The sequence below is a fragment of the Lichenostomus cassidix genome, chromosome 13 (genome assembly GCF_008360975.1).
Source record: "Lichenostomus cassidix isolate B80296 chromosome 13, HeHo_3.0, whole genome shotgun sequence".
Classification (NCBI taxonomy): Eukaryota; Metazoa; Chordata; class Aves; order Passeriformes; family Meliphagidae; genus Lichenostomus; species Lichenostomus cassidix.
In genome coordinates, this window is record NC_139494.1 from 18,212,076 (window position 1) to 18,237,193 (window position 25,118).

Below are 25,118 nucleotides of genomic sequence, written 5' to 3' on the forward strand. Positions count from 1 at the left end.
GTGTGCCCCGCCAGCCTAGCACACATCACCATATGACAGACTACAAAGAAGCACCAAAGCAAAAGGAAATTTGAGATGAAACAGAGTGAGGCCATTGGTTCCTGGCATTATCCTGAAGATGTTTGTCAACATTATAATTTAGCCAAATGGCAACTATATTAAAGAAATAAAAGCAATATTTTGTTTTGACAAGACCATTATCTGGGGGGAGAACTTTTGAAAATACACATGAACCCTTTGCACATTGTACTTCTGAAGAATCCTGAGAGGAAGGCAGCGACTGCTACAGCCTGATGGTGTTATCTGAGAGATCTTCAGATTTACAGCTTTGTCCTCTAATATTTGCAGTACTTGTGCGTTGTAAACACAGGACTGAAAGATGGCAGGGTTTGTAAGGAAAATGGTCTTGGACCTTAACTGCCTCTCCTGCTCCTTAGGCAATCCATCAATTTGTGCAGCAGGCAGACCTGAGATAGGAATTCCGCTGATAAAGGGAATGCAAATTGCAGCTACCATGAGATGGCTCCTGGCCTCCCTTGCCAAAACCAGCACCTCTCTGGGCGGGAAGGCTCCCCTCAGACCCCCGTGGCTGCTGCTGGGTTCAGCTCTCACTCCAGCACAGACCTTCCCGCCGGGAGCAGTGCCAGCTGCCGGACATGCTCTGCACCCGCTTGCGGCCCCCCTGCCCCGGCCCCAGCCCACTGCTGACCACACTGCAGGTGGGAACAGGGGGAGCTGCTGGAGCCCAGGTGATGGCAGCAGTCACGCAAAGGGCCAGAGCGCGGCCGTGCCAACGCTGTCCGGGTGCCCCACTGTCGCACAGAGCGGGTGCCGGCGAGGCGAGCGGCGAGTGGGAGGCTGGAGCGTCCGCTGCCCGTTTGGAGCGCTGGGCATAGCAAGACGGGTTCGGATCGGCTCTGGCACACGCTGCTCCCCCCGCAGGCCCGTGCCAGCTCCTGGTGCCAGCTCCGGTGCCAGGCCGCCCTGGGCCCCTCGGCACATCGCGGCTGCGCTGCGGAGCCTCGCGGCCGCTGCAGGCCCAGGCTTGAGCCCCGCCGAGCGAGCGCCTGGCCTCAGCCAGCGCAGCCGGGAGCCGAACAGGTTGGGCGACTCGAGGCTGTGGGAGGAATAATCGCTCGGGGTTGATTCAGCGCGCTGAGGCAGCCAAACCGGGCGAGGATGGCAGCGCGGAGCCACCCGCGGCCCTGCCAGGTATCCCCGGCGAGTGGTGGCGTTTGAAGGACTTTTTATAGAACTGCTGTGGAATCGGGCAGGGAGCGAGCCGAGCCGGGCTGTGTGAGCACGGAGGCGGCGCGGGGGTGTGCGAGGGCTGCGCGCAGCGAGCGGCGGTGCGGCCGGAGCGCAGCACAAACAGGTCGGGGCTGATGGTTATCAGGGACTCTCATCCCCTGATCTGAGCTGGTGAATTTCTCTGTGTCCTGTCAGTCGCGCTGCGCGCAGCAGGAGCGCTGCAGCCTTCCCTGCGCTCGGCCTCGGGGCAGCGCCCGGCCCGCTCCGCTGCCCCGGCCCGGCTCCAGGAGCCTCTCCTCCGCCTGGCCGGCAGCTCCCGGGGCTCCTGTCCTGCCATCAGCGCTTCCGTCCCCTCGCACCAACTGAGTCAGGAGTGACTCATTTCGAACTGGGCTGCAAGCGCAGCGTGTGCTTTTGCAGATTGGCTGGCGAGCACAGCCCTGGATGTAGGTGGCTGCCTTACACACTCCAGCAGCGCAGCTCTGCGCTGTGCTCCCTCCTCCCTCGCCCTCCGAGCACGATAGCAGCCTGAGCCCAGGATCTGCTTCTCGCAGGCGCACGAACGCATCTCAGCGGGCTCCGGTGGATGTGGGGTGTGGATGGCTCCAGCTCCGCTCCTCAAGGAGCTCTGCGCTGAAGATGGATGACTTGGCTCTCCTCGACCTGTTGGAGTGTCCCGTGTGCTTTGAAAAGCTTGACGCCACAGCAAAGGTGCTGCCGTGCCAGCACACTTTCTGCAAGCCCTGTCTGCAGAGGATCCTGAAATCCCAGAAGGAGCTCCGGTGCCCCGAGTGTAGGACCCTCGTCCTGTGCAGTATTGAGCAGCTGCCCTCCAACCTGCTCCTCATTCGCCTCCTGGATGGAGTCAGGTGTGGACAAAACGTCAGTAGGTTTGGCTCCATCCAGAGGTCGGGGGTCCTGTCCTCCCCTGCCTCCATCAGGAGAGGTCCCAGGGGGCTGCAGCTGCATCAGCATCGGCTGGCAACAAATCCCAGGATCCACATGGAAGGGGTAAGGAAGTTCTTAAGATCTTTCTTCTGTCCAAGAGCATAGAAAGGTTCCTGCTGTGTGCCCAGAGCCAGGAACTTGCTCTGTTAGCAGCACTGCAGAGTGTTTGAAGTGAGAGTGAGTGTTTTGTTTGCAAATCTGGCTGCTGTTTCCGTGTGATATTTGACTGTTTCAAGTTCATCAGAGCAGAAATTGAATTGACTCCCAGGCTGAGACAAAGTCAGCCTGCCCTTCTCATTGCAAAAACTTCCCAGTAGCTGTTTCCCCCCAGTTTTCTGAGATGCTTCCTGGCTTTTGAGGGCATTTCAGGTGATTTGACTTTCGGACAATACACTTCTTTTGACTGATAGCAATTAAGATAGTAATTACAGAGCTGTAACTGTTAGTGGTGGAGAAGGTATTTCCATAGCTGCACCTCAGTTTCTCTGCATTGGAAAGGAAGGTGGGTACCCAGTGATGCTGCTGTTCTTCCAAAGTTCTTGGAGGTTCACTAGTTAAAAATATTAAATCTGACTCACCAGCTGTACCTAGGGATGATTTACTAGGCTAATTTTAAAATTCTAAGTTCTTTCTGTCATTTTCTTTAACCATACAAAACCTTTTCTTGAATAATGAGGATGTGATATTAGATCTGTTAGAAGAGCTTGGCTCAGATGGAATTTGGGGTAGAGACTTATGGCTTCACCTTTCACACATTATATTCCTGGATTTCCATTTCTCTCACCTGAACTATTCTTCGGTATGGTGTCTCTACACACCTTTTAATAACACTCAAAGCTTGGCTGTAAGGGCTGTTGAATCCCAGAGTGTTGGTCAGAGCACAGAGCTGGAAGGGTCCAGCCAGGCACAGGACAGGTGTTGTCCCCTGCGCTGGAGCCGTGCGGGTGTTGCTGTGTCCTGTGGGTACGAGCTGGCACGTGTGTCCCAGGGAATCTCTGGGATCTGGATGGATCACACACCAAAATCAGCCATTCCTTGGGGAGCTCCTCTCTCTGGTGTTCCCACTGGAGCATGTGGCAGTGCAGGCCTGAGCCAGAGGCACCAGGTCCCCTTCCCGGGAGCACTGCCTGGCCACAGCACAGTCAGGGACAGCAGGGTGGGGGCAGGTGGGCAACACAGCCCAGCCCAGAGTGCTGTCCTAGCTTGCAGCACCAGGAGGTGCACAGGGCCAGGGGGAGAGCACAGTGGGACTTTGGGCTGCCGATGGCTCTGGCCACAGAAACCCTGCTCTGGCCACAGAGACCCTGCTCTGGTCATAAGGACCTTCTCCGTCCATGGGGACTCTGCTCTGACCATGGGGCTGCAGTGGCAGCGACACCCTTGCTGGGAGCCAGCAGCTCTCCAGGGGAGCAGCAGGAGCTGCTGGAGCCCTTCGTTCAAGGTACAAACTACCCAACAGTGGCAGGTTTCAGTCACTGCCATCCCGGGCAGCATTCCAGCTGACAAGGAGAAGGTTGTAGTTCTTCCAAGTGGACTCCCCTGGCCCTGGATAAAAGAGCACAAATACATCTGTCTGGTTTTATTCTCTCTTACTCATTTCATGTTTCTTTAACTGGTTTTCAGGACACGTAGGAGCTTAATGCTAGTATATATTGGCAACATCCATCCATCTATAGCTCCCAAAAGCTTTTAAGACCAATTTTAAGACCAAACTCCTGGGAATCAGCCGAGCCACTGAGCGCTGGGGGAGCAGTGGCTGTGGCTGCTTCCCTGGCACTGGGACAGCCCTCTGAGCTCCTGTGCCACTCTGGCAAGGGATATAAAACACATTACACTGAAATACTCTTAGACTTAATTAGTTACTTAATTATAAAACACTTCGGAATCCTCTGCTGCAAGGCGAAGAAAATGTGATGTATTAGTCACATTTTGGTTTTGGTGGTTTTAAATACCTGCATTTGGGACCAGCCGTTACTTTGGGTACTGCAGTGGGATCTTGAGGGATTTGGAGCCTCCCCTGAGCTGGCACTCAGAGACAGCAGCACATGACCCAGCACAGCAGGGGCACATTTGAAAGTGCCTGTGCAGTGCAAAGATGAGACAATGATGAGAGCGACTTGTCATCTCCCTATCCCATGGATGCTTGAGTTCCAGGGTTTTCTCACCTGGAGGAATCTGGGTAAGCAGAGACCTCCAGATACGAGAACCTCAGAGCAGATTCTTTTTGTCAGGAATCACAGTGAGAGCAGCTCCCCTGCAGTGCTGCTCATCCCACCACAGCGCTCCCCAGGTACTCAGAACTACAGGGTCCATGTGCTCCCCAAAACCTGACTGCCCCAATCTACGAGGGCTGCTAATTGCCCCAATGCTATCCACCACCTCGTGCTACAATGCAAATATAATTGACATGCCCCACACAGCTCTGCAGCCAGAGCCACCACCCAGCGCAGGATAGCAGCCAGGATTTGGTTTTACCAAGGCTGTTCTATAAATAAATTTCCTTTACTCCCTGCAGCTGAGAAAATCACAAGTTTGATCAAAGTTTCTCTCTCAGCAGAGATGTTTCCTTGCCAGCTCTTTGCTCTTCATGCTCATGAGCATCCATGAAGGCAAAAAGCAAAAGTCCCTCATCACCAGCAAGCCAAGAGCTCATCTCATTCTGAGCAGGAAGAGCAAGCAGGCCCCACGGAGCTGCTGGATTGGCACAAATACAGTACTCAGTTTGCAGTCAGGACTTTCCCAGAGCCAGTTGTTAAAGAACAGGGAGTTTTCTAATTACAGCCCATCCCAAGCTATTTATTTGCTGGCATTTAAATCCCTTTTGAATCCACTTCCTACGAGCTAACGTGGTGTGGGCACGTGCTGGGTTTATGCACGTGGAGCCATCCGTGCGTAACCACGGCCTGGCCATGCTGGGTCCTGCTCAGCCCTGTGGAGCCCCCAGCTCTGAGCCCCACTGCTGCTCCTGGCACCTCAGGCCAGGCCTTCAGATCTTGAACATCAAGTGCAGAGAGGACAAGACTCGGGATTTTCAGGATGTCCACATAATAAACTGTCTGGAATTTAAGAATAAAAGGACTTGCTAGGAGGTGTATGCGTAAATAAGCCACGCTGAAGCCTTTGAACTTTTAGGAACCACCCCTGGCATGTGCCAGGTGTGGTTACAGGCTGAAGCTCCTCCTCACCTGGCTGCAGCCCCAGCATAAGCTGGTGAGCAAGCAGACCATGTGTGCTGAGGTGTACATGAACCTGCCACACCTCTTCAGGGGGACTGGATGACCCAGCTGCGCCCTGCACACGGCAAAACTCCATCCAGGCCACTAAACAGCTACTTGGGTGCTGAACTTTGTCATGCAACAAACATGGGACACTGAGCCAGAGGAAAAAAGTTCCAAGTATGACAGCTTGCCTTAGGAAAACACAGACCACGCAGATTTAACTGTGACTTGGGCTATTTTCTCTTCTCATGAACTGAGTGCTCAACACCCCCTTCCAGCATTTCATGGGAGATAGACAGATAACACCTCTATTGGGATAAAAATACTTTGCACTCCAACGTCCCACCTTCACACGGACGTCTATAGATAGTGCCTGCGTCTTGGTATTTTCTTCTCCTCCAGAGTCATCTCCAACTCCTTTCTGCATTTGACAGACAGGACTTGGATTGCTGGAGCTTCTTGAAGTCTTGTTCAAAGCAAACTCCATGCTTGCACCTGGCAGAGGCAAGCACATTTCCTGGCCCCCTCACTGAGCCAACCCCCTTCCCCATCCTCCAAAAACCCCCAGCAGTTCCTGTGTTGTCACAGCAATGACCTCAAAATGTGTGTCACATTCCCTTGGGCTGGACAAGAACTGTGGGGATGTCACATGCCTGTGGATGCTGCCCATGCCTGGGCTTTGCCTGAGGTGGTGGTGTTGGCTTCTTTCCCACCAGAGCATCCTTGCACCCCACAGCTGCTGGGGTTGGTGGAGATGTGTCCCAGAGCCCCTCAGCTGGACACAGAGAGGCTTCATTTGGCTACAGAGTTCTGTGTGGTGTTATGGCCTTTCTGGAGAAAGGACTTGTCCCAAGTCTCCTCCACTGCTGCATCCCATCAGGGTTTATCTCATTCTAGCAGAATGAGGAGCTGCTCCTGCAGTGCTGGTGGCACCTTGTGCAGGACATTGGTGTGTATCTTTTGTCCCCCTGCGTGTAATTTTAGCACTTTCATCTACTGCAAAGAGAGTGGGGTCACCTCAACATAGACTGATGAACAACACACACCCCAAAAGCTGTGTGAGCAACAGACCAGGCACAGGGTGCTCCTGGGTAGTCCGTTGGATGGTGGAAAGCCAAAAGACCTCCATGGCCAACAGCAGGAGCCAGTTTCCCTGGTTTTACAAAATTAGGTACCAAGCTGCAAACACATAAAAGTGTTTTAATTTGTTTCCAAGGCAATGAGTCAGGCTCAGATGGCGAGTCAGGAATAGCACAGCAGGGCTCCTCCGCGAGCTCACCTGCGCAGTGCCGAGGTCAGCCAGGAGCCTCAAAGTCTGAGTCCTCCTCACATATCATCAGGTCACTGGCCACTGGCCCCGAGTCCATGGAGTTGGTCACTGGCCTGAGTTTGTCATTTTCCCTCTAGAGGGAAGGGTGGAGAGGAAGCACATTCCCGTGCTGCTCTGCAGTGTGCCAGGGCTGGAGGTAGTGAGTGTCCTGAGAGGCGTGAGGGCTCTCCCTGCTGCCAGCACCATCCTGGCTTGCAGAGTGCCCAGGCCCAGTGCTCACGGGCAGAGGTGGCCATGCTGCCCAGGGCTGGCAGCGCTGGCTGAGGAGCCACATCAGCGCTCCTTTTCCCAGCACAGGAAGGGCACTGAACCAGCAGGGAGAGAGCAGCAGGAGGAGCGAGCAGGATGCAGGTTTCCTCCCTGCACAATAAACAGCCACTTCTGAGAATGGTGGTGCTGAGGCAGAGCATCATGACCGGGCACGCCGAGGGCTGACACAGTTTGTTTTCCGTGCGGCTTAAACCCATGACACACAACTTAACCACTGCCCGGGAGTGCTGACGGCAGCAGAGACACGTCTGATAGAGCAGCAGCAAGCGAGGAGGCGTGAAAGGGTTTCATGCAGACACTGCAGCTTGAGCTTGCTGGGTCCTGGTCCCCAGCATCCCCCTGCCATGTCCTCTCTTTCCTGTCACAGACCTGTCCCTGCCCTCCCTTTGACAATGGGGCTCTGCCACCACCCAGGAGCAAAGCCACACTCAGGTCCAGCTCCAGCCCTGGGCATTCCTCCTGCTCACCTGAATCTCTCCAGTGTTTCACACAGGCAAAGTGAAGCCTGATCCAACTGTGTCCTCCTGGGGAGCCGTGGAGATGTTGCCAACACGTGGCCAGGTGTTCCTCTCAGGGCTGGGTGCTGGCAGTGTTGCCTCAGCATCTCTCATCCTCTCCATCAGAGAAGCTGCTTTGTGGTTTTTTAAATAATTTTCCCAATTTTCCGTGTCACCGTTGCAGTACAAAGCCAGAACTACAACAGGCCACGTTCAGGAGTGACATGACCCTTGATGCAGTGGTACCCCAGGGCTGTGAGTGGGCAGAGGGGTAAGTGCTCCCAGTCTCTCTGCCATCGCCCCAGCAGCTGCAGCCTTGGAGCAGCACAAAACCAGCTAAATCCATACAATTCACATCTCCAGTATGTCCCCATGATGGCCAGTTGGCTCAGGAGCAGGTGGCCTCTAGCGTTAGCCATGGCCTGTGCTGGCCTCCTGTTCTGGCAGGCCCAGGAGGGAATGGGGCAGCTCCAGAGCTGGCATGAGCAGGAGGGACTGGCTTTTTTTCTCCCTGCTGCACACAGTCTACTTGTGCTTGGAAGACGGGAACAATCCTCCTCAGGGAAGAAATAATTCAGAAACCACCCAACTGTCTGAATCCTCAGAATATAATTATACGAAGAGATTGAAATGACAAGTTCACTTTTGAAGGTTTTGTTCTCTGTGACAAGGCTGAAGTTATCTCCTCTGCTGAAATGCAGAAAAACAGAATTGTAATGGCAATTAATTTACATTCAAATAGCTCTTTTCATCTACCTGGATCCTGCAGAGCCCTGAACTGTGCTAGCTGAGCACACAAAGCAGGTGATGGGGCTCATTCATCCCATGAAGACATGGGCAGTTGCAGCAGGATATTGAAGGCAGCTCTCAGTAATCAGAATGGATGGAGATGTTATTGATCATTTCTATGAAAAGCCAGCATGTCAGTGCCCTTCAGTGTCGGTGTGTGGATAATACTCAGTGCTCAGTGCATGTGGATAATACTCACATGCTCAGTGTAAGTCACAGCTCTGCAGGAGCATGGCCTGGGCTGTGCCCTCAGATCTGTCCTGGAGTCACTGATTGCTTCAGGGTGAGACATTCAAGCTGCCCAGTGCTGCCCTGTGTCCTGCACAAGGTCCTTGGGAATTAAAAGGACAGCTGCCCTGTGGGACAACTCCCATGAAACCCAGATTGGGATCAGTCCCTTGGGATTTAATGCAGAGGTGCAGGGGGAAGCTGCTCCAGGGCATTCCCTGCCCGGGGTTAGGAAAATCAAAGCTGGGAAAACACCAGTCCAATCCCATCCAAGGCCATTCCTGATCCATCTGCCAGCAGCATTCCCACTGCAGGAGCCAGCAGGACACCTGCTGAGGTTTGGAAGGCAGGTCCAGTGCTGTGTCAGGCAGTGGCAGTAAATCAGAAGGAAGCAGCTCTGGACACCTAGAGTAATGAGCTGTGCCAATGATCCACATGTCGCTCATCCCACATGTCCATCTGCACATGTCAGTGATGTTGGTGAAGTCAGAGCATTAGGGACACAGGAGGATTCCATCCAACGTCACCAGCTGTGTCTGACTGAGCCACGCGAGCAGCTGGGTGAAGGAGTCAGTGGATCCCAGCACAGACATGTTCTTGGCCTCAGCCTCACTCTCCCCTGGGCTATCCAGGCTGCAGCTCCATCTCTAGCAGAGCTGGTGTTGCCACAGGGCCATGCTGCTCCTCTGGGGGGTTTTAAAGGGAGCTGCCTGGGACAAGGTTTGCAGGCATTCCCAGCTTCCATCAGCAGCCTCTCCTCTTCCCATGCTCCTGGCTTTGCTCGCAGTGATCCCCTCCCAGGCAGCCTCACACGCTGCTTCTCCTTCTCTTTTTTGTAAATTCCCGTGCTGAGTACGGGTCTTACATGAGTCCCCTGCTGCCAATCGTGAGGAGTTATAACCAGTTCATTTCAGATAATTACAGAGTGCATTTTTCTGCTAGGAAGAGATGCCCCAAATTACTTCCTCACACACACGTACGTATTTTTAATCTTCTTTGTTTTGTGCGGAGGGAGACTCAGAGGCGTTGGATGATTGCCCAGCACAAATGATGCCAAATGCCAAAAATAGTGAAAAAAATAAGATCTGTTCTCCTTTCTTGGCCTCAAATCCACTGAGAATGGGGACAAGGAGTTGAGGTGCATCTGCCATGACCATCCCTCCTGGTGGAGTGGCCGAGGAGAGAAAAGCATCTCCCTCAGAGATAGTGCTGATGCAAGAGGGTTCTGGTTCCACACCTGGCGTTACCTGCTGCCTGCTCTCCCGTGCTCTCTGCAGGCAGCCCTGTGGCACAGGGCACTTTGGGCTCGGCTGCTCTGAGACCCTGAAGTACTTCCTGGGTCTCACTCGGGTATGGTGGATGAAAAAACACAGAGGAAAATCAGAAAAAATGAGGCAGCATTGAAAAAAGTTGCAGCCACCCAGAAAATGGGTTTTTTCACTGTAGTTTCTCTTTCGCTGCTACTGGGCAGCAATACTCTACACAAATTTTCAGCAACCTTTAGTTGAGATTTTCACAGAGCTGCTCCCGGTGTTTTCCCAATGGGATGTTCAGACACAAGCCAAGCCTGCACTAGGGAGCCGGCAGTGTGTGCAATATTTGGCTGAACATTTCGCTGTCACTACTACCCTGCTAAAATGAAATGCTCCTTTGGATTAGCTAAAGGCAACTGGACATGCTAACGGGAGAATACTCCATCAAAACAAAGCAGGTCCTTCCTCCCCAGTGCCAGGACCACGTTCTGGCCTGAGAAAGCCTCTCCTGCCCTCAGCCCAGAGCAAGCCACCTCCAGGCACTCCTTGTCTTTATCGCCAGGTTAATTAGCACCCCAGTTTCTGCCTTTGCAATTAACCTACTTTAAATAAAGCAAAACAGATCCCTTGCAGAGGATCTGGAACACCAGGAGTGGACAGAAATCAGCCCAAGCTGAGACAGGGATCAGATCAGATCAGACCTGCAGCCACAGGACCGCGATGAGCTGTGAGACTGACCACCCACCCACAGGGGCTGTGCTGCCTGACCCCAGCTCCAGCACCATGGCTGCCACAGCGTGGTTCAGTTGCTCTTCTTTGTCTTTCCTACACCCTACAAAAACGTTAAAAAACAGAGACTCTGCATGTCTTTCTGAAGTCTTCAGCTTGCAGCTTTATTTTGTGATGGGCCTGTACAGGAAAAACCACATTAGTTGCTCCCTGTGGATAGGTAACAGCTTAGTTTATGTCCTAAATAAAGTTGGGAAATTGATGGGATATTTTTGGCTCAGTATCTGAGCAGCCAAACAAAATTTAGAAAAAAAAATTAAATAGCAAAAATTACATACTTTGGGAAAAGCTGACTTGGGTCGTGAGATTTGAAAGGGCAGAAAAGTGTGAGGAAAGGGTTAAAGAGGAGCTGAAGAGCTGAAGGCTGTGAGCGTGGTGAGAAGAAGAAAGAGCTCATTCATCCAACCATCCATGCATCCAAGCAGAGGGATGCACTCAGCCAGCCCTAACACCACAAACACACCTGTCCCACCCGGTTTTCTGGTATTTATCCCAGTCTGCCCTGCTGTCTCATCCCTTTGCCTGCTGAAGAAATATTATTCCAGACTTTCAGCACTCCATTGCTTGCTCCCTGTTCCCAGTTAGCATCAGGTATGCATTTCACTTCAGAGTTTCTCTTATTTTTAATACATTTCCATAACTCGTTCATGCTGCCTTTAATGTTTTGCTGTATCCTGCCATTCTCTCACATCCCAGACATTGCTGCTCCTCCTTCCCAAGCCCTGTTCTCGCACTTTGTAAGAGGCCTGCTTGTTTTCTGGTTGCTCCTGAGGCAATCCAAGGTCTGTGCTCCTCATCCTTGTGTAACACCAGTGAGTCTGACCCTGAGTGGGTCTGAAGGAGAAATGCTGTCCATGTTCGCTATCCCCATGTTTCATGTTTTCCACATGAAAAAACATACATACAGGTGTGTGTTTGCAGGGAGTCTCCATGGCCCTGGCACAGACATGATCCCTGTTTCCCCTTGGATCTGATGGAGAGCAACACTGGCCTAAGCCTCACTTTTCCCATTTCTTTTCTCCCAGTAATGTGCTGTTCATGTCACTGAGCCAAGTGCGTGTGTTTACTGTGAGCACAAATTAAGAGACAGAATGACATAATTAGAACTAGACATTAAACTAATTGCTTCCCATTTCAAAGGCTTTGAAGTAAAAGCAGTACATGAATTTTTTTCTCTTTTTGGTTCTTTTTCCCAACCAGACATCAGGGTTTGGGGACACTGGAAGATGTCCTCTTTCCAAAAACGTAACAATTTACACAGCTTCTTTTCCACGCTTCTGCCAACTGACATTGAGTTTCTCACTTCTACCTTGCTGACCACCCAAAAGTGGCAGGGAGAGAGGGAGCTCTGCAGGAGTCCTGCCTGAGCCCTGGTCACCAACACAGATGGATTTGGAGAAATGCACAGTAAGAGGCAGGAAAAGCCAGAATGCATCACTGGTACAGAAGTACCATCCCTGGTGAGATGAGCAGGAGGGGGTGACTATGGCTTGGAGAAACTGCAGGGCACAGCACTTGGCAGCCTCTAAAGAGAGGAGAAGGACAATCCAGACATGCAGAGACCAGTGAGGAAGCATCTGAACAGCCTCTTGTCCCTGGCTGTCCTGGGCACCAGCACTTCTGCTTAAAGCTAATCAAGATTCTAGACCTGGAGAAAATCCCAACTTCCCAACATGGAGCTCACACAGAGTGCCACCAGCTAAGAGGCCAGTAGTGGAGTTCAGTATTTGGATTATCCCCTTAAAATGTAGGGCTGTGGCTGGGAGCCCTCGCTGTGGGGAGCACAGGAGCTCCACGCAGTGTTCTGGTACAGGCAGGGCTCAGCACAGCACTTGTTTTAGGGGAACTTTGGAATTTCATTTTGGGGAGAGTCAAGATGGTAAAGTCCCTGCATCTCTTTCGGTTTTGGCACATTTCTTCTATGCCATATTACACTGCAACATTAAGCCCCTTCTTCCCATAATCCAGGAAGAAGCTGAAATAAAATCACAGACACTTGTTAAAGTGGGGATAGAAGCACAGGAGCGCAGATCCTGCACAGATCTTGCTCTGCTGTGTTCTCCTGGCAGGTGACAGCCACCAGGTTGGCTGGATGATGGCTGTGACCTCCAGTCCTTCTGAAATAGAAATACCTGGGTCATAAAAATAGACGTTGTGTTGGAGGAACCCTTATAGCAGGCAGTAAGATCCCATGGGAAGACTACTTTAAGGTCTTAACTGTTTCTTAATATTCTTAAACAAGTTTAGCCTGCTTTTCATCTTGATACAAACTTAGCATAAGTATTTGGGAGCTTGTCTTCATTAGTAAAACCCATCAAGAAAGGATGTGGGTAGTTAATCCTAATAAATGCGAGCTTAAGCCTTAGACCTCCGCATTTTTTCCCATTAGTTACAAACGCTTTTGGGGAATTTTGTGTGTGTTGGACAAGCTGCAGGGGGTGTTTCTCGTCCCCCAGGTCCCACGAGCCAGGGCGCTGTACACCTACCGCGGGCACAACCCCGGGGAGCTGCGCTTCAACAAGGGGGACACCATCGTGCTGCTGCGGCAGCTGGATGAGAATTGGTACCTGGGCGAAGTCAACGGCATCAGCGGCGTTTTCCCAGCCAGCTCCGTGCAGGTCATCAAGCAGCTGCCCCTGCCCCGCCCAGTCTTCAGCCTTGACCTGCGGAGCCGGGAAAAGGCAGAGAACAAGGACAGCCTGACCTTCCAGAAGGTACCTCCCGCAGCACCGCGACACGGCAGGGCCGCGCTGAGCTTCCCAGGCTGCACCGAGCTCTGCCACTCCCTGGCTCCTCAGGAGCTCGTCTCAGCTGTCAGCAGGGTTCCCAAGCCCCCCAGACAGTGCTGCCAGCAGTTAACCCGCCGTGGGCACACAGGGTGACAGAGCATCCAGAGAGGGGTGCAGGTGGCTCCCAGCCTCAGCCGGCGCCAGCTCAGCATTCCTGGCGTTCCCATTCTCTGGTGCTGCGGCTCCAGAGACCTTCCAGCCACCCTCTCCCTGGCAGAATATTGTCAGCACTGGTCTAGACATTAATTGTGTTGGGCAGTTTAGCTTGAGATGCAGGGTGTAAATGGCACCGGCACCAATTCCTAGAAATAAAATTAATACTTGTAACGCCCGTAATTACAACAAGCTCTGCTTTGTGGCTGTTTTATAGGAGGACACAAGCAAAACATCTTATTTGAAGATCCAATATATTTTTTAAATGTCTTCATTTAATGAAATAATTTTAGCTTCAGTAATGACTTATTCAAGTCTGGCATTAACAGACACAAGTTAGTTAGGGACACATAGAGCCACCAAGGAATTAGAAAATAATTCTAGAGAAGGCAAAGGTAGGGCTACTGTGGGAGACATGAGGCTTCTCCTGGCTCTGACACGCAGTTTGTGCCCCATTTTATCATGGGGCACAGAGAGGTGTTCAGAGAGGCAGAAAAATGTTTCCAGTTTAGTCTAGAGTTTGATCACACACAGAAATTACTGCATGGCCATGGTACATGTGTACCTACACAGACACTGTTGGCTTTTAACCTTATTTTGGAGAGGGAAAATGTGAAAACCACCCGTTTTAAAAAATAATAAAATCTGGGAGCCACCTGTATCTCTCCTGCCATGGTCTCTCTGTCCATTCCAGGCATCGAGCACATTGCCTCCCACGAGTGGGTGAGAATCTCCAAGTTTTGCAATTCATCAATGTCAGCAGTAAATCATGATTAATTCCTCTGGCACCCATCGTGGTGAAAAACACTGTCACCACATGCCCTTTGCTGCTAACACCCTGATCAGCAGTTTCCAAGAAATACTGTGTGAACACTGCCCATATGCAAACTTGGGGCCTGCCTCTCCCTCATTAACCCCAATCCTTAACCAGCCAGGATTTTTTCAATGGAAGCAGCATCAAGCCATGAATGTTCAAAGAGTTGGAACTAGGTGGATCTAATTGTGCTGGGAATGCCACCATCAGTGAGGACCTCTCTGAGCCCATGCTGTACCATCAGCTACAGGGCTTGGGTGTTCTGCTGCAAGATGCACATAGGGAAAAGTGAGATGAGTCTAAATATCCCTGCTAATTCAGAGTAAGAGTTATTAAGTACAGCTCTCCCTGCACCTCTGCCAGCCAAAGCTTTGGACTAGCAATGTATCAGGGGAACACTCATCCTCAGTCACCCCTTGTCTTAGCACAATTTTTCAAACCAATTTTAATTTTGCTGTCAGCTTTGAATCAGAAATTTTACACCCAGAATTTGTCACCGACAACAAATGAGAGAAATGACAGAGCCCCAAGATTTTAAAGATCACCTGTAATGTCACCTGATCCCTGCCTGCAGCTCTGCTGCCAGATGGGAAAGGGCAATGGAGCAGTCAGGGGCTGTGCCAGGTGTAACTCCTGAAACCCCATCACCTGTCCTGTGGTCTCTTCCAGCCAAGCACACCTGCTCGGCAGCTCCTGCAGACCACCAAAAGCCACTGGTCCCCCCAGTTTAAGGGCTCTTCCCTGCAAACAGCATCTCCCAAGGCCAAGGCTGTGGATTCGACAGCTTTCCCCAAGGTGCCTGACTCCAGACGGAAAAGCCTGCGGCAGTTCTCCATCACCACGGCCCTCAACACTCTGAACCGCATGGTCCACATGCCCGCCGAGCGCCCGGCACTGCAGATCAGCTCCCCTGTGCTCATCAGCTCCAGCAACCCCACCGTGGCCACCCAGAGCACTGAGAAAACAGAGTTTCCCTACGGAACTCCTCTGCAGGTAAGGCAGGGAGAGTGCTGGTCTACAGCCAAAACCTGGGATGATCCTGACACACATTGAATTTGGGACTGAGATAGAAGTGTAGACTGACCTTTGGGACTTGATGCACTTGAGGTAGAAGAGTCTCATTCCTTCTTCCCACACTGACTAAAGATCTGAGTACAGAATCTTCACAGATATGTGAATTGGGAGAAAAAGAGGTTTGTTTAGATTTATATGACATCCTTCATATTGAAGGTTGCTCCAACATTTTATAGAGCAATCACCCAGCCCCTGGCAGTCCATGTCCAGGCAATAACACCTGGCAGGCACTTTGTACAGAGCAGCAGCCTGCAAAGAGCCAGGATGTGATACCCTAGGTTATGGAGGGGAAATGAAACCCTACAGTAGTTCCATAATTCAACTGAAACTGTAGCGTGTCTCACACCCCCGAAGGGATCTTACCTAAAAGTCTCAGTGTTAAGTACTGCCAGCAGCAGAAACAAGAGATGTTTGGAGATTCCTTGCTTTCAAACAGTACCGTAGCTCCCAGAGGTTTGCAGGGCAATCTGTGCCATTTCTGGGGCTGCACAGGATGCAGCTTTCACTTTCCATCTCTGGGTTTGGGCTGCAATGACTGAGTTTCAAAGCTGAGATTCCTTTGCAAGCCCAGGTAGGCACTGCTGGGGTAGCTGAGAGGCCGAGGGAGCAGGGGGTGCACCCAGCGTGTGGCTGGACAAGCCAAGCCAGAGGAGCTGTGCCAGGGGGTTGTTGTAGGGCTCCCCACAACAGGACCTGCCTGCCTGGCATTCCCACCACCAGGGAGCAGGTCGGACTCATTTCAGCCCATAAAAGGGAATAAGCAGCACTGCCCCAGCCCTCCTCCTCCGGCTCTTCCTTCCTCTTGGCTGTGCCAAGCCGGGCTCAGGTGGAGCCAGAACCAGTTTGCAGGGCTGTGGTGGCCATGCCTGTGCATGTGCCTCTTGTGCAAGCGGCTGTGGGGCGAGGGCAGCGAGGGACCCACACCCTCCCTCTCCGCCACTGGAATCTCTTCCCTGTCACAGCTGAGCTGGTTCCCTGGGCCTGGTGATCCTGGAGCCAGGGAACATCTGTGAGAGCTGCTGCTCTCCTTTGCCACTCCGTGAAGGGAGCTGATCAACCCCACAGCTGCCCCTGGTACATCTGTGTACTAAATGATTGGAGCTTGCAAGGCCCAATGTCCAGGAGCACCAAGAGCTCCCACTGCCCATGATGGGATGGGGAAGTTCTCCCTTCTCACAAGGCACCACATCTCAGTAGGGACTTGCCTGTGTCAGCAGTGCTGGGAATCACATTGGTGACACTCTAGAAAGGAGATGGAATGAGAGAGGGATTTCAGGAGAGGCAGGGAATTAAACCCTTCGTACTAACAAGGGCTTGCAAGGTACTCACAGGAGATCAGCAAAAGTGAATGCTGAAATCAGTTATACGTGGCTTGAAAATATTTCATTCAATCTTTTTTCCTCTCTGTTGCAAATGCAATGGCAGCTTTGAGGATGCTCTAAATGATGGCTGTTCCCAGGCAGAGGGGAACACAGAGATGAAAAACATGGAGCTTTCCACCCAGAAGGGGACATTTCAACACAGCTCCATCAGGAAAACCAGCAAAAGGCTGTTATTTTGCTCCAATGCAGAAAAAAGAAACTCCAAATACCCAAATTTCAGGCATTCTGATTATGGTAATTAATAAAACAGAATTATAGTTTCCAGTCGACTTTATGAACACCTGGTCTGGTCCTGCCTGCACTAGAAAGAAAACCAGGTATGCAGAGAAGGTTTGAAGCTGACCTGCCACTCCAGGTCCGAGACAGAAGCTGGAATTGCTGGGGTGTTTTAATTAATTTAATTTACTGGAGAGCACCAGAGCAGGTGAGTCACTTTTCTTTTATCCTAGGTCCTTGCCAAGCCAGTGCTCCAGCACCGCATTACAGACATGACCACTAGAAATTAGATTTGAAATGAACACAAGATTAAAGCCCCATCTTGCATCATTAAAGATCCTGTGGTCATTGCTGGAGAGCACCACTGCCGGCCACATCCAAGCACAGCGACATTTCGCTGCCCTGAGCTTCCTGGGACATTGCTGCCACCACCCTGCCTTGCTGGGAGCTCTGTTCCCCACCCAGCAGGCCACCTCCTGCCACCACAGCATGCCACACAACACAGCACAGCCAAGGCGCCACCACAGCTGTCACCTTCCAGCGTGCACAGCTGCATTCCAAATGGGAATAAGCTGTTGCTGGCAGCTGTTCAGGGTGCATTTTGTGCTGCAGAAGGGACAGCTTGGCAAAGGGCATCCTGAGAATGCTGGACTGCCTGCTGCCACCGTCCCTCCACACCTCTGGCACAGCACTGAGTGCTCCCTCATCACCCCCATTCCATGGGTCTCTGTGCCATGGGGCTCCTGGGACGCCACAGACATGGTAAATGCCTTTAATCATAGTCATTAAACATCACTGGGACAACGACTGTATTATTTAGGGTTCAGGCAGCTGGAGCTAAATAAACAAGTGAAACAGCAGCGATCACACCAGTCCTCACCCAGCACATGTGACAGTCTTCTCCTGTTTCAAAGCCTGGGCTTTGAAATGCCATTTTCCCAAACTCTTTTTAGTTCATGAAGTATCACCAGAGACCTTGAACAGATCAAAGGCACTTCTCTTGGTCAGAGCCAAGTGAAGAGGGATAAAGAGAATACCAAGCAAAAGGAGGTGAAAGAGCATCAAGTGGATCTCACATCTATGGGATTAACTACAGATACAGGTTTAGGACTCAGATGTGACTCTCTTATGTCATGGCTGTTGGGTTAAGGTTATCCTGTTCCATCATTGCTCCCTGAGCCTCCCCACACCCCAGTTTTGCTGTCCCAGCAAGCTCCATACTTGAAGGACAGGGTGAGCATCGTCAGTCCAACCGAGCTGTGCCCTGGGAAGCATCACCATGTAGAAGGACCATGAGTTAAGCAGCTGAGGGAGCTGGGGAAAAGGAGGCTCAGCAGAGACCTTACTGCTTTCTGTAACTCTGACAGGAGGGTGCAGCCAGGTGGGGGCCAGGCTCTGCTCCCAGGCAAAGGAAAAATAATAAGTGACCGGAGAAAAGGAAATTACCTCAAGTTGTAAGCAGGGGAGGTTCAGGTTGGACATCAGGAAGAATTTTTTCACTGAAGGGGTCAGGTGTTGGAAGGAGCTACCCAGGGAGGTTTGGAGTCCCCATCCCTGGAGGTATCCAGGGAATGACTGGATGTGGCACTCAGTGCTCTGGGCTGGTGACAAGGTGGGGCTTGGTCACAGCTCTCGATGATCCTGGAGGTCTTTTCCAGCCTAAATAATTCTGTGATTCTAAGTCCTCCTCTTGGTGCCTGGTCTTTTTGTAAGTCAAAAGCTCCAGACTCTTCTATTTCCTGAAATGTCTTTGGTAGTTTTTTTGAAGGATGGGTGAAGCCAGTCAAATGTTTTTAGCTGCTCTTCCTAAAGAAGAGCAGCTAATAACCAGCTAATAACCAGCTGATAACCAGATTAATACCTTGTTTTCTTTACTTCCTTTCTTTCATAGGTCAGCACCTCTTACTACCCTGAGCCAGGACCACTGGGGCCCCCGGCAGCCATCGTTACCCTTCCCCACCTGCAGCACCACGGGCCAGCTTACCTGTACGTAAGGAACCTGAAATACTTTGGGGGGTAATTTGTAGCTTCACCCTGAGCTTGCTCCTGCCAGCCAGGAGGTGCAGACAGAGCAGAACACAGCTTGGATCCAAATGCAGATCTATATAGGAGTGGACCTGGTTGGTGTAAGCAGGGGTGGCAGAGACCTGATATCACAGCTGAGAGCATCTTTCTGCCTCACTGCAGTTATCTGTGGATAAACAGTTCTGCCTGTTTGTCAACGATACATTTTAATTTTTTTTAAGTGTAAAGAAACTAATTACTCCTTAAGTGCCTCTAGTTCTTTATCGTAAAACCTTCATGGCCACTGGTGTTTTGAACAACCCAATTTCTGAAAACTTTCACAGAGTTAAAATTTGCAGATAGCACTCTATGATGATCACATGGAAATAAGATTCACCAGCCTGGCACTTAAATAATGCACCTAAAATAACAACAGCATCACAATACTCTCTTTACACGGCACTCAGCACCCCTGGTGCCAAGCCAGGATGTGGGAACTCTGGTGCCCAGGAGCAGCACCCACACACACCATCATCGGTCAGCCAAGGCTCCAGCACCCACCTAATCCAAAGGACAACTCCCAAGCCCTTACAATAATTTGCAGAAGGAGGATGGTGCTAGAGCATCCCACCAGCTGCCTGGTTTGCACAGATGCAATGTCAGACCAGCACCTGCACAGCCCTGCCTTGAGGTGTCTCCTGAGCTGCCATGAGCCACTGCAGAGTGACAATGACCTGAGCCCACCTGGGCTATGCCAGACCCCCTCACACAGACTGGCCCTGCAGGTCAAACCTTCAGATGCTTGTGCTGAACAACAGGGAGAGAGAAACATTCCTAAGAGAGTTCTGGGGTAGCCCATGTATATCCAGACAGCCAGTCTATTGTTTCTATTTTGTAAATAATACCTGATAATTGCTGTATTGGGCTGTAACTCGATGATACTTAGAGCAGATCACATTCCCCTTGAAAAAAACAATAGTGCAATTAAATGTGTTACACTGGAGACAATTTCAAATTCTTTAAAGAACAAATAGGTGAAAGTTTTCAAAAATACACCATTTTCTTTTGCTGTCGTTTTGCTGTGTGCTCACACATGGGTGGACAAAGTGAGGAGAACAAAGCTTCATCCCTTGGTCCCAGTCCCAGAATCACAAAAGAGAGGTCAAGAGAGGATTTCAGACTAATTTCTGGTTTGATTTCCTCACTGCCCTGGAGTGGAGCCATGTACCTCCTCATACCTCCACCTCTATTCCCTTCATTCCTCACGGCCTCCAGTGGCAGCAGCTCCAGTCCTGCTGTTCCAGTCAAGGAGAATGCGGAAGGGAGGAAGATGGGGTGAGAGTGCTGCTCTTCCCTGGGCCTCCAGCACCTCCTGGTGATGCTCCAGGCAAGCAGATGCAAGGACTCTGGTTTCAAAGGCAGAATATATTCCTGATGCTGTCTTGAGCAGGGCACGATACCTGTGCTCTTTCAAGAGCTTTGCCTTAGGGCAGGTACTTGTCAGGCCCTAATCAGTGTTTCTGATGGAGCACTCGCTCTGTGAGATGCAGAGCAGCAGCTGCCTCCTCCCCAGCATTTGTCACCCTGGGCTGGCAATTCTGGGACAGAAACCATCCTCCTGACCTACTTTGTTCTCCATTCCTTCTGGCTCTTCTTTTATTCATATCCCCCTTGGCCTGAGGTAACAGGTGGTTTCTTCCCTGCAAGTTCACTCCACAAATGGCAGCACCCAAATACTCGATGCATCACTGGCTGAAAAGGCTCCGGGCAAACAGCAGCTGCTCCCTCACAGCCAGCAGCATCGTCCTTCAGCCCGGAGCTCCGAGATGCTGCAGCCACTCTGCATGGGGGCAGATCTGCCTCCCCTCACGCCCTCTCTCTCTCCCCAGGTGCGTGGCTCTCCACTCGTATGCGGCTCACGGACCAGACGAGCTGGAGCTGCAGAAGGGAGAAGGCGTCCGTGTGTTCGGGAAGGAGCAGGACGGCTGGCTGCAGGGCATGTCCCTGGTCACCGGCAGAGTCGGCCTCTTCCCCAGCAACTACGTCACTCCTCTCTTCAGGTCTGGAGTTTCTTAGCTCAAAGAAAAACACGTGGAGAGGGAAGGGGGTAACACATAGGACTTGGGGTCTTGTTTCCACAGAGGAACTATGGCAAGGGATCCCCACAGGGCTGACAAGGGCCAGGGGTCCCTCGCCAGGCAGGATGGCATCTGGCAGCTCTCTTCTTTCCCAACAGGAAATCTAGTCTCTCCGACTCAAAGATGCCTTCCCTATACACCTCGTGGACACTGTCAACCTCCTCGCTGTCCTCCCAAGGCAGCATGTCCGAAAATGGCCCGAGGCAGAGCAGAGCCCTGAAGCCAGTGCTGCTGCCCGTGCCCATCCCGTCCCCCGGGAGGAGCGCCGTGGGACCAACACCTCTGCGGCGCGGCCGCGGCAGCACCAGGAAGAGTGAGTGCTCGGGGGGCTCTGAGATGGACACATTGCCCTAACCACACCAGCTGCCGTGGTTAATGGTCTCCCACCCCTGCGTGGCCTCAGCTCTGGCTGCTTTGGAAATTCCAGGGGGTTTGACTCAGCATGGAAAAATTCCTTGCAAAGCTTTATGCAGAGCTCAGTAGTTATGTTCTTTCCAAGGAGTCTGCAAGATTTATCTTCATTCCATACACACTGTTTTGTAACACGCTTTCAAGAGTATTTGGGGAACAAAGTGGTGTGTTCCTGGCACTGGCAGCAGAGCCCGTGCTGGAGGCAGCAGTGCCCTGGCAGGAGCCACTGTCAGTAGTTTCACACTCAGAATCAGTCCCGGTGCACAGGGTTGGCACGTGGTGATCCCTGGGAGCTGCAGCCCCACAGCATCCTGTGAGCAGGGCTGTAACCACTGCTCACTCTGTGCTATTTTGGCTTCCTGACTAAATTCCTTTCCGTGGTCCTTGTTCCCTAGACGGATCCCTGCAGCGGCCAGGTCAGGCAGGGACCCCTGTGCAGATCACTGGCTCCCTCAGGCGTCCCACGGCTGCGGGGCGACTTCAGCACTTCCAGCTTTACCCTCACATCAGCTCCCCGCCGCACAGCATCCCTCCTGCAGCTGGCGTGGATGAGGCAACGAGGCCAAACTTCTCCCATGAGGCTTCACCGATGCTTGTGGTCAGGGGCCGGGAGAGCCGAACGCCCTCGGTGTGCAGCTCGGTGATCCTGGATGCCAAAGAGCCCCCGGTGAAGAGTGAGGCAGCTCCAAAGCCGCCCGCCTCAGCCCCGCCGTCCATCCTGGTGAAACCAGAGACCTCCCGCAACAGCGCCGAAAAGGTACAGCCAGCGCTTCCCCCTGCCCCAGAGGGTCCCCTGTCCCCTTGGAACCAGCAGTGCCAGCCAATATCAACCAGAGCCAAATCCCCTGAGCGCTTTGTTCCATCCTCACCAGTTTTCCAGCAGAAATCACTGGGATTGACACATGCATTAAGAAATCTGGTATTTGTGTTGCCTTCCTGGTGCTGTGCTGCCTCCCCCTCTTCCCCTCCCCTCCCTGCCCCTAACTCGGTCGATGGCTCTCAGACCAGCTCTCCTTGGTCTCCGGTAGCTGCCAGCACTGCCGTGTTGGTGCTTGGGACTCTCTTCCGCTGGCCGTCGACTGCACATCACGCTGGGCTTCTCTGCAGGCATCCCATACCCCCAGAAGGCTCCAGCCACCCCCTTAGCACATCTCCCCAGTTCTGCAGGGTAAAGCAGGCAGGGTCTGCTGTTCCCACCTGACTCTGGGCTCCTTCTCACTGCAGCAGGTGAAGACGGTGAGGTTCCAGAACCACAGCCCGCCGCCGCCCAAGCGCCACAGCCTGCAGCCCTCGCCGAGGCTGCTCCGCAGCAGGACAGATCCTGGGCCCGAGGGGCTCCTGCCCGAGGCCAGCCTGGGCCCCGAGCTTCTGGTGCTCTACTCACCCTCACCCCGGCTGGGCTCCAGCCCTCTGCACCCGCGCCGGGCGCTGCACCCCAAGGCGCTGTCGCTGGACCTCTCGGGGCAGCTGACCTTCCCCATCAAGAAGAGCTACAGCAGCATCTCTGCAAACTGACCGGGTAACCCACACCTGCCTTCCTCCCCTCCAGCTCCTCTCCCTCGGGGCAGGGTGAGCGCCCAGACCCTGCATCCTCCTGCACTGCTCCCTGCCTGGCCAGGGGCCGATGTTCCCTTGTCCCCACACCACCACACCCTCAGGACCTGCGAGTCTGAGACTTGCAGAGAACTATGGGAATCTCTGAGGGAGCCACCCTGCCCCAGGGCTGCTCGAGCACAGGGAGATGTGTCAAGGGTCCGTGGCCTCCACAGAGCTGACATTCCCCAGGGTCGCTGCCTGTAGGGCACCACAGGAGCAGTGGGAGGGGAGGAATGCTACAGGTATCAGAGTTACATTTGTTTTGATCTCCTCAGGGCTGCAGGAGGAGCAGCCCACAGTGATCAAACACTGGCTCATTACCTACCTGTCTCAGGATAAAGAAACCATAAATCAGAATCAGTCAGCTCCTGGCTGATGGTTCACACTGCCTTTGACTGGAGGGGGGCACTCGGATTTTTTTTGTTAGGGTGGTTGCTTGCTTGCTTTTCTCATTGGTTTTAGCACAGGAATTTTAACACAGAACAGTCTAAAAGGTGATTTGCAGGAGAAAGAGCCAATAGGAAGGGCTGTGCCATTACTGCTGTCACCCAGGCTCTACAGTGGGGACACTGAATCTCCCTTCTCAATCATTGCTTGTTTTCCTCTGATCACTTGTCAGCTACCTCCTGCCCATGAGCTCCTTCCAGCCCCTTCCCACCACCTGCCCACTCAGATGTGGCTGTTGTAAATATCTTAAGTGGAATTCATGGGTTTCAGCCTACATTCAGATGCATGAAATACTGTCTGTGTAAGACAAAGCAGAATTCAGAGCTCACCGTGCCCCAGAGCACCCTCTGTCATGGCAGTACCAGCTCTGGTTTCCAACTGACACCAAGCCAAGCATTCTCCTGTGAATCCTGGGAAAGCCAGCAGAGCCATGCTGGCTCACAGCTACACCTATTCTCCATCAAACCTCTGCACAACAGATTGTGGTTTACATGCTTAGTTTTCATTGCTGGTTTGTCCATCAGCAGTTCCCACCCCAGCTGCAAGGCACCAGCTGCCTGCTGTTCTGACAGCTGTACCTCCTCCAAAACTGCTGTGATCCCATCCTCGGTTACCTGCATACAAACCCAGGGAAGGAACTCCGCTGGTCAGTGGAAGCTCTCTGAGGCCCTGGCACAGCCTCAGAGAAGGACGTTTTCTCCTGAAACTACACAAAGAGAATGGATAAAACAATTCACTACACCACAGCCCCTGGACCTTCCCTCTTCCAGATTTTCTGTTTGTGGAGCAGGAAAGCTGCGTCTGCCTGCAGGGATTTGCAGATCAGTTCTCACTCTGTGCTCTGATCAGTGGCACAGATCAGTTCTCACTCTGTGCTCTGTCAGTATTCCAGCTCCTGCAGAAGCACCCTGACAAGCTGAAAACGTGCCCTGTGCCCAGGCATAAAAGGTGGCAGCAGCCACAAAAAGGAGGGTGAGTCCAACTCAGTGATGCCACCTCAGAGACAGCTGAATGCCTCAGGGGAGATGTGCTGCTCCTTTGCTGAGGATTCCTGTCATCCTTTTAAAGCTGAACCAGAAAGCAGCTGGCTCTATCGCCCAGCACACTCAGACATGAACAGAATTGCACTCGGTGTGTCCAGGACCAGCCAAGCAGTACCTCACAGTGCTGGCTGCAGGGGAAGGAGCCTCATCACCTCATCAGCTCTTCCCTGCACTTGGGCACTGCAGCAAGACTCAACTGCCAGCCCCCAGCCCCAGCAGAGCTCTGTGCCACCAAGAATGTTGGGCCCAGAGGAGACTCACCCTTCACCTGCCACAAGAAAGGTGGAAGTGATGGTGCCCAGTCTCAGGAGGGAATTCTGCAAGGAATTCCGCAGGGTCATCCCGATGGCAACTGGCTCCAGCATCACTGCACACTGTTCTCCTGGGAGCCTGGGGTCCTCAGGGAGAAGTTCCAGATTAGTGATTATGAGGATCAAATGGCTGCTTGGTCAGAAAAGAGGAGCCATTCAGCATCAGA

The 25,118-nt window shown here is 52.4% G+C and overlaps 1 protein-coding gene across 2 annotated transcripts; it reads left to right on the forward strand.

The window, feature by feature from the left end:
* The first annotated feature begins 834 nt into the window (after positions 1 to 834).
* SH3RF2 (SH3 domain containing ring finger 2) lies at positions 835 to 24,412 on the forward strand. 2 transcript variants are annotated; one of them, XM_085074101.1, is made up of 8 exons: positions 835 to 2,262; positions 13,030 to 13,287; positions 14,999 to 15,322; positions 18,893 to 18,987; positions 20,895 to 21,065; positions 21,242 to 21,456; positions 21,950 to 22,311; positions 22,782 to 24,412. In XM_085074101.1, exons 1-8 carry the CDS (start codon positions 1,891 to 1,893, stop codon positions 23,067 to 23,069), a joined length of 2,085 nt encoding a protein of 694 aa, XP_084930227.1. In that variant the 5' UTR covers positions 835 to 1,890; the 3' UTR covers positions 23,070 to 24,412. The 2 variants fall into 2 exon arrangements, with proteins under 2 accessions (XP_084930227.1, XP_084930226.1); XM_085074100.1 differs by having other exon boundaries at positions 837 to 2,262; positions 22,779 to 24,412.
* Positions 24,413 to 25,118: the final 706 nt, after the last annotated feature.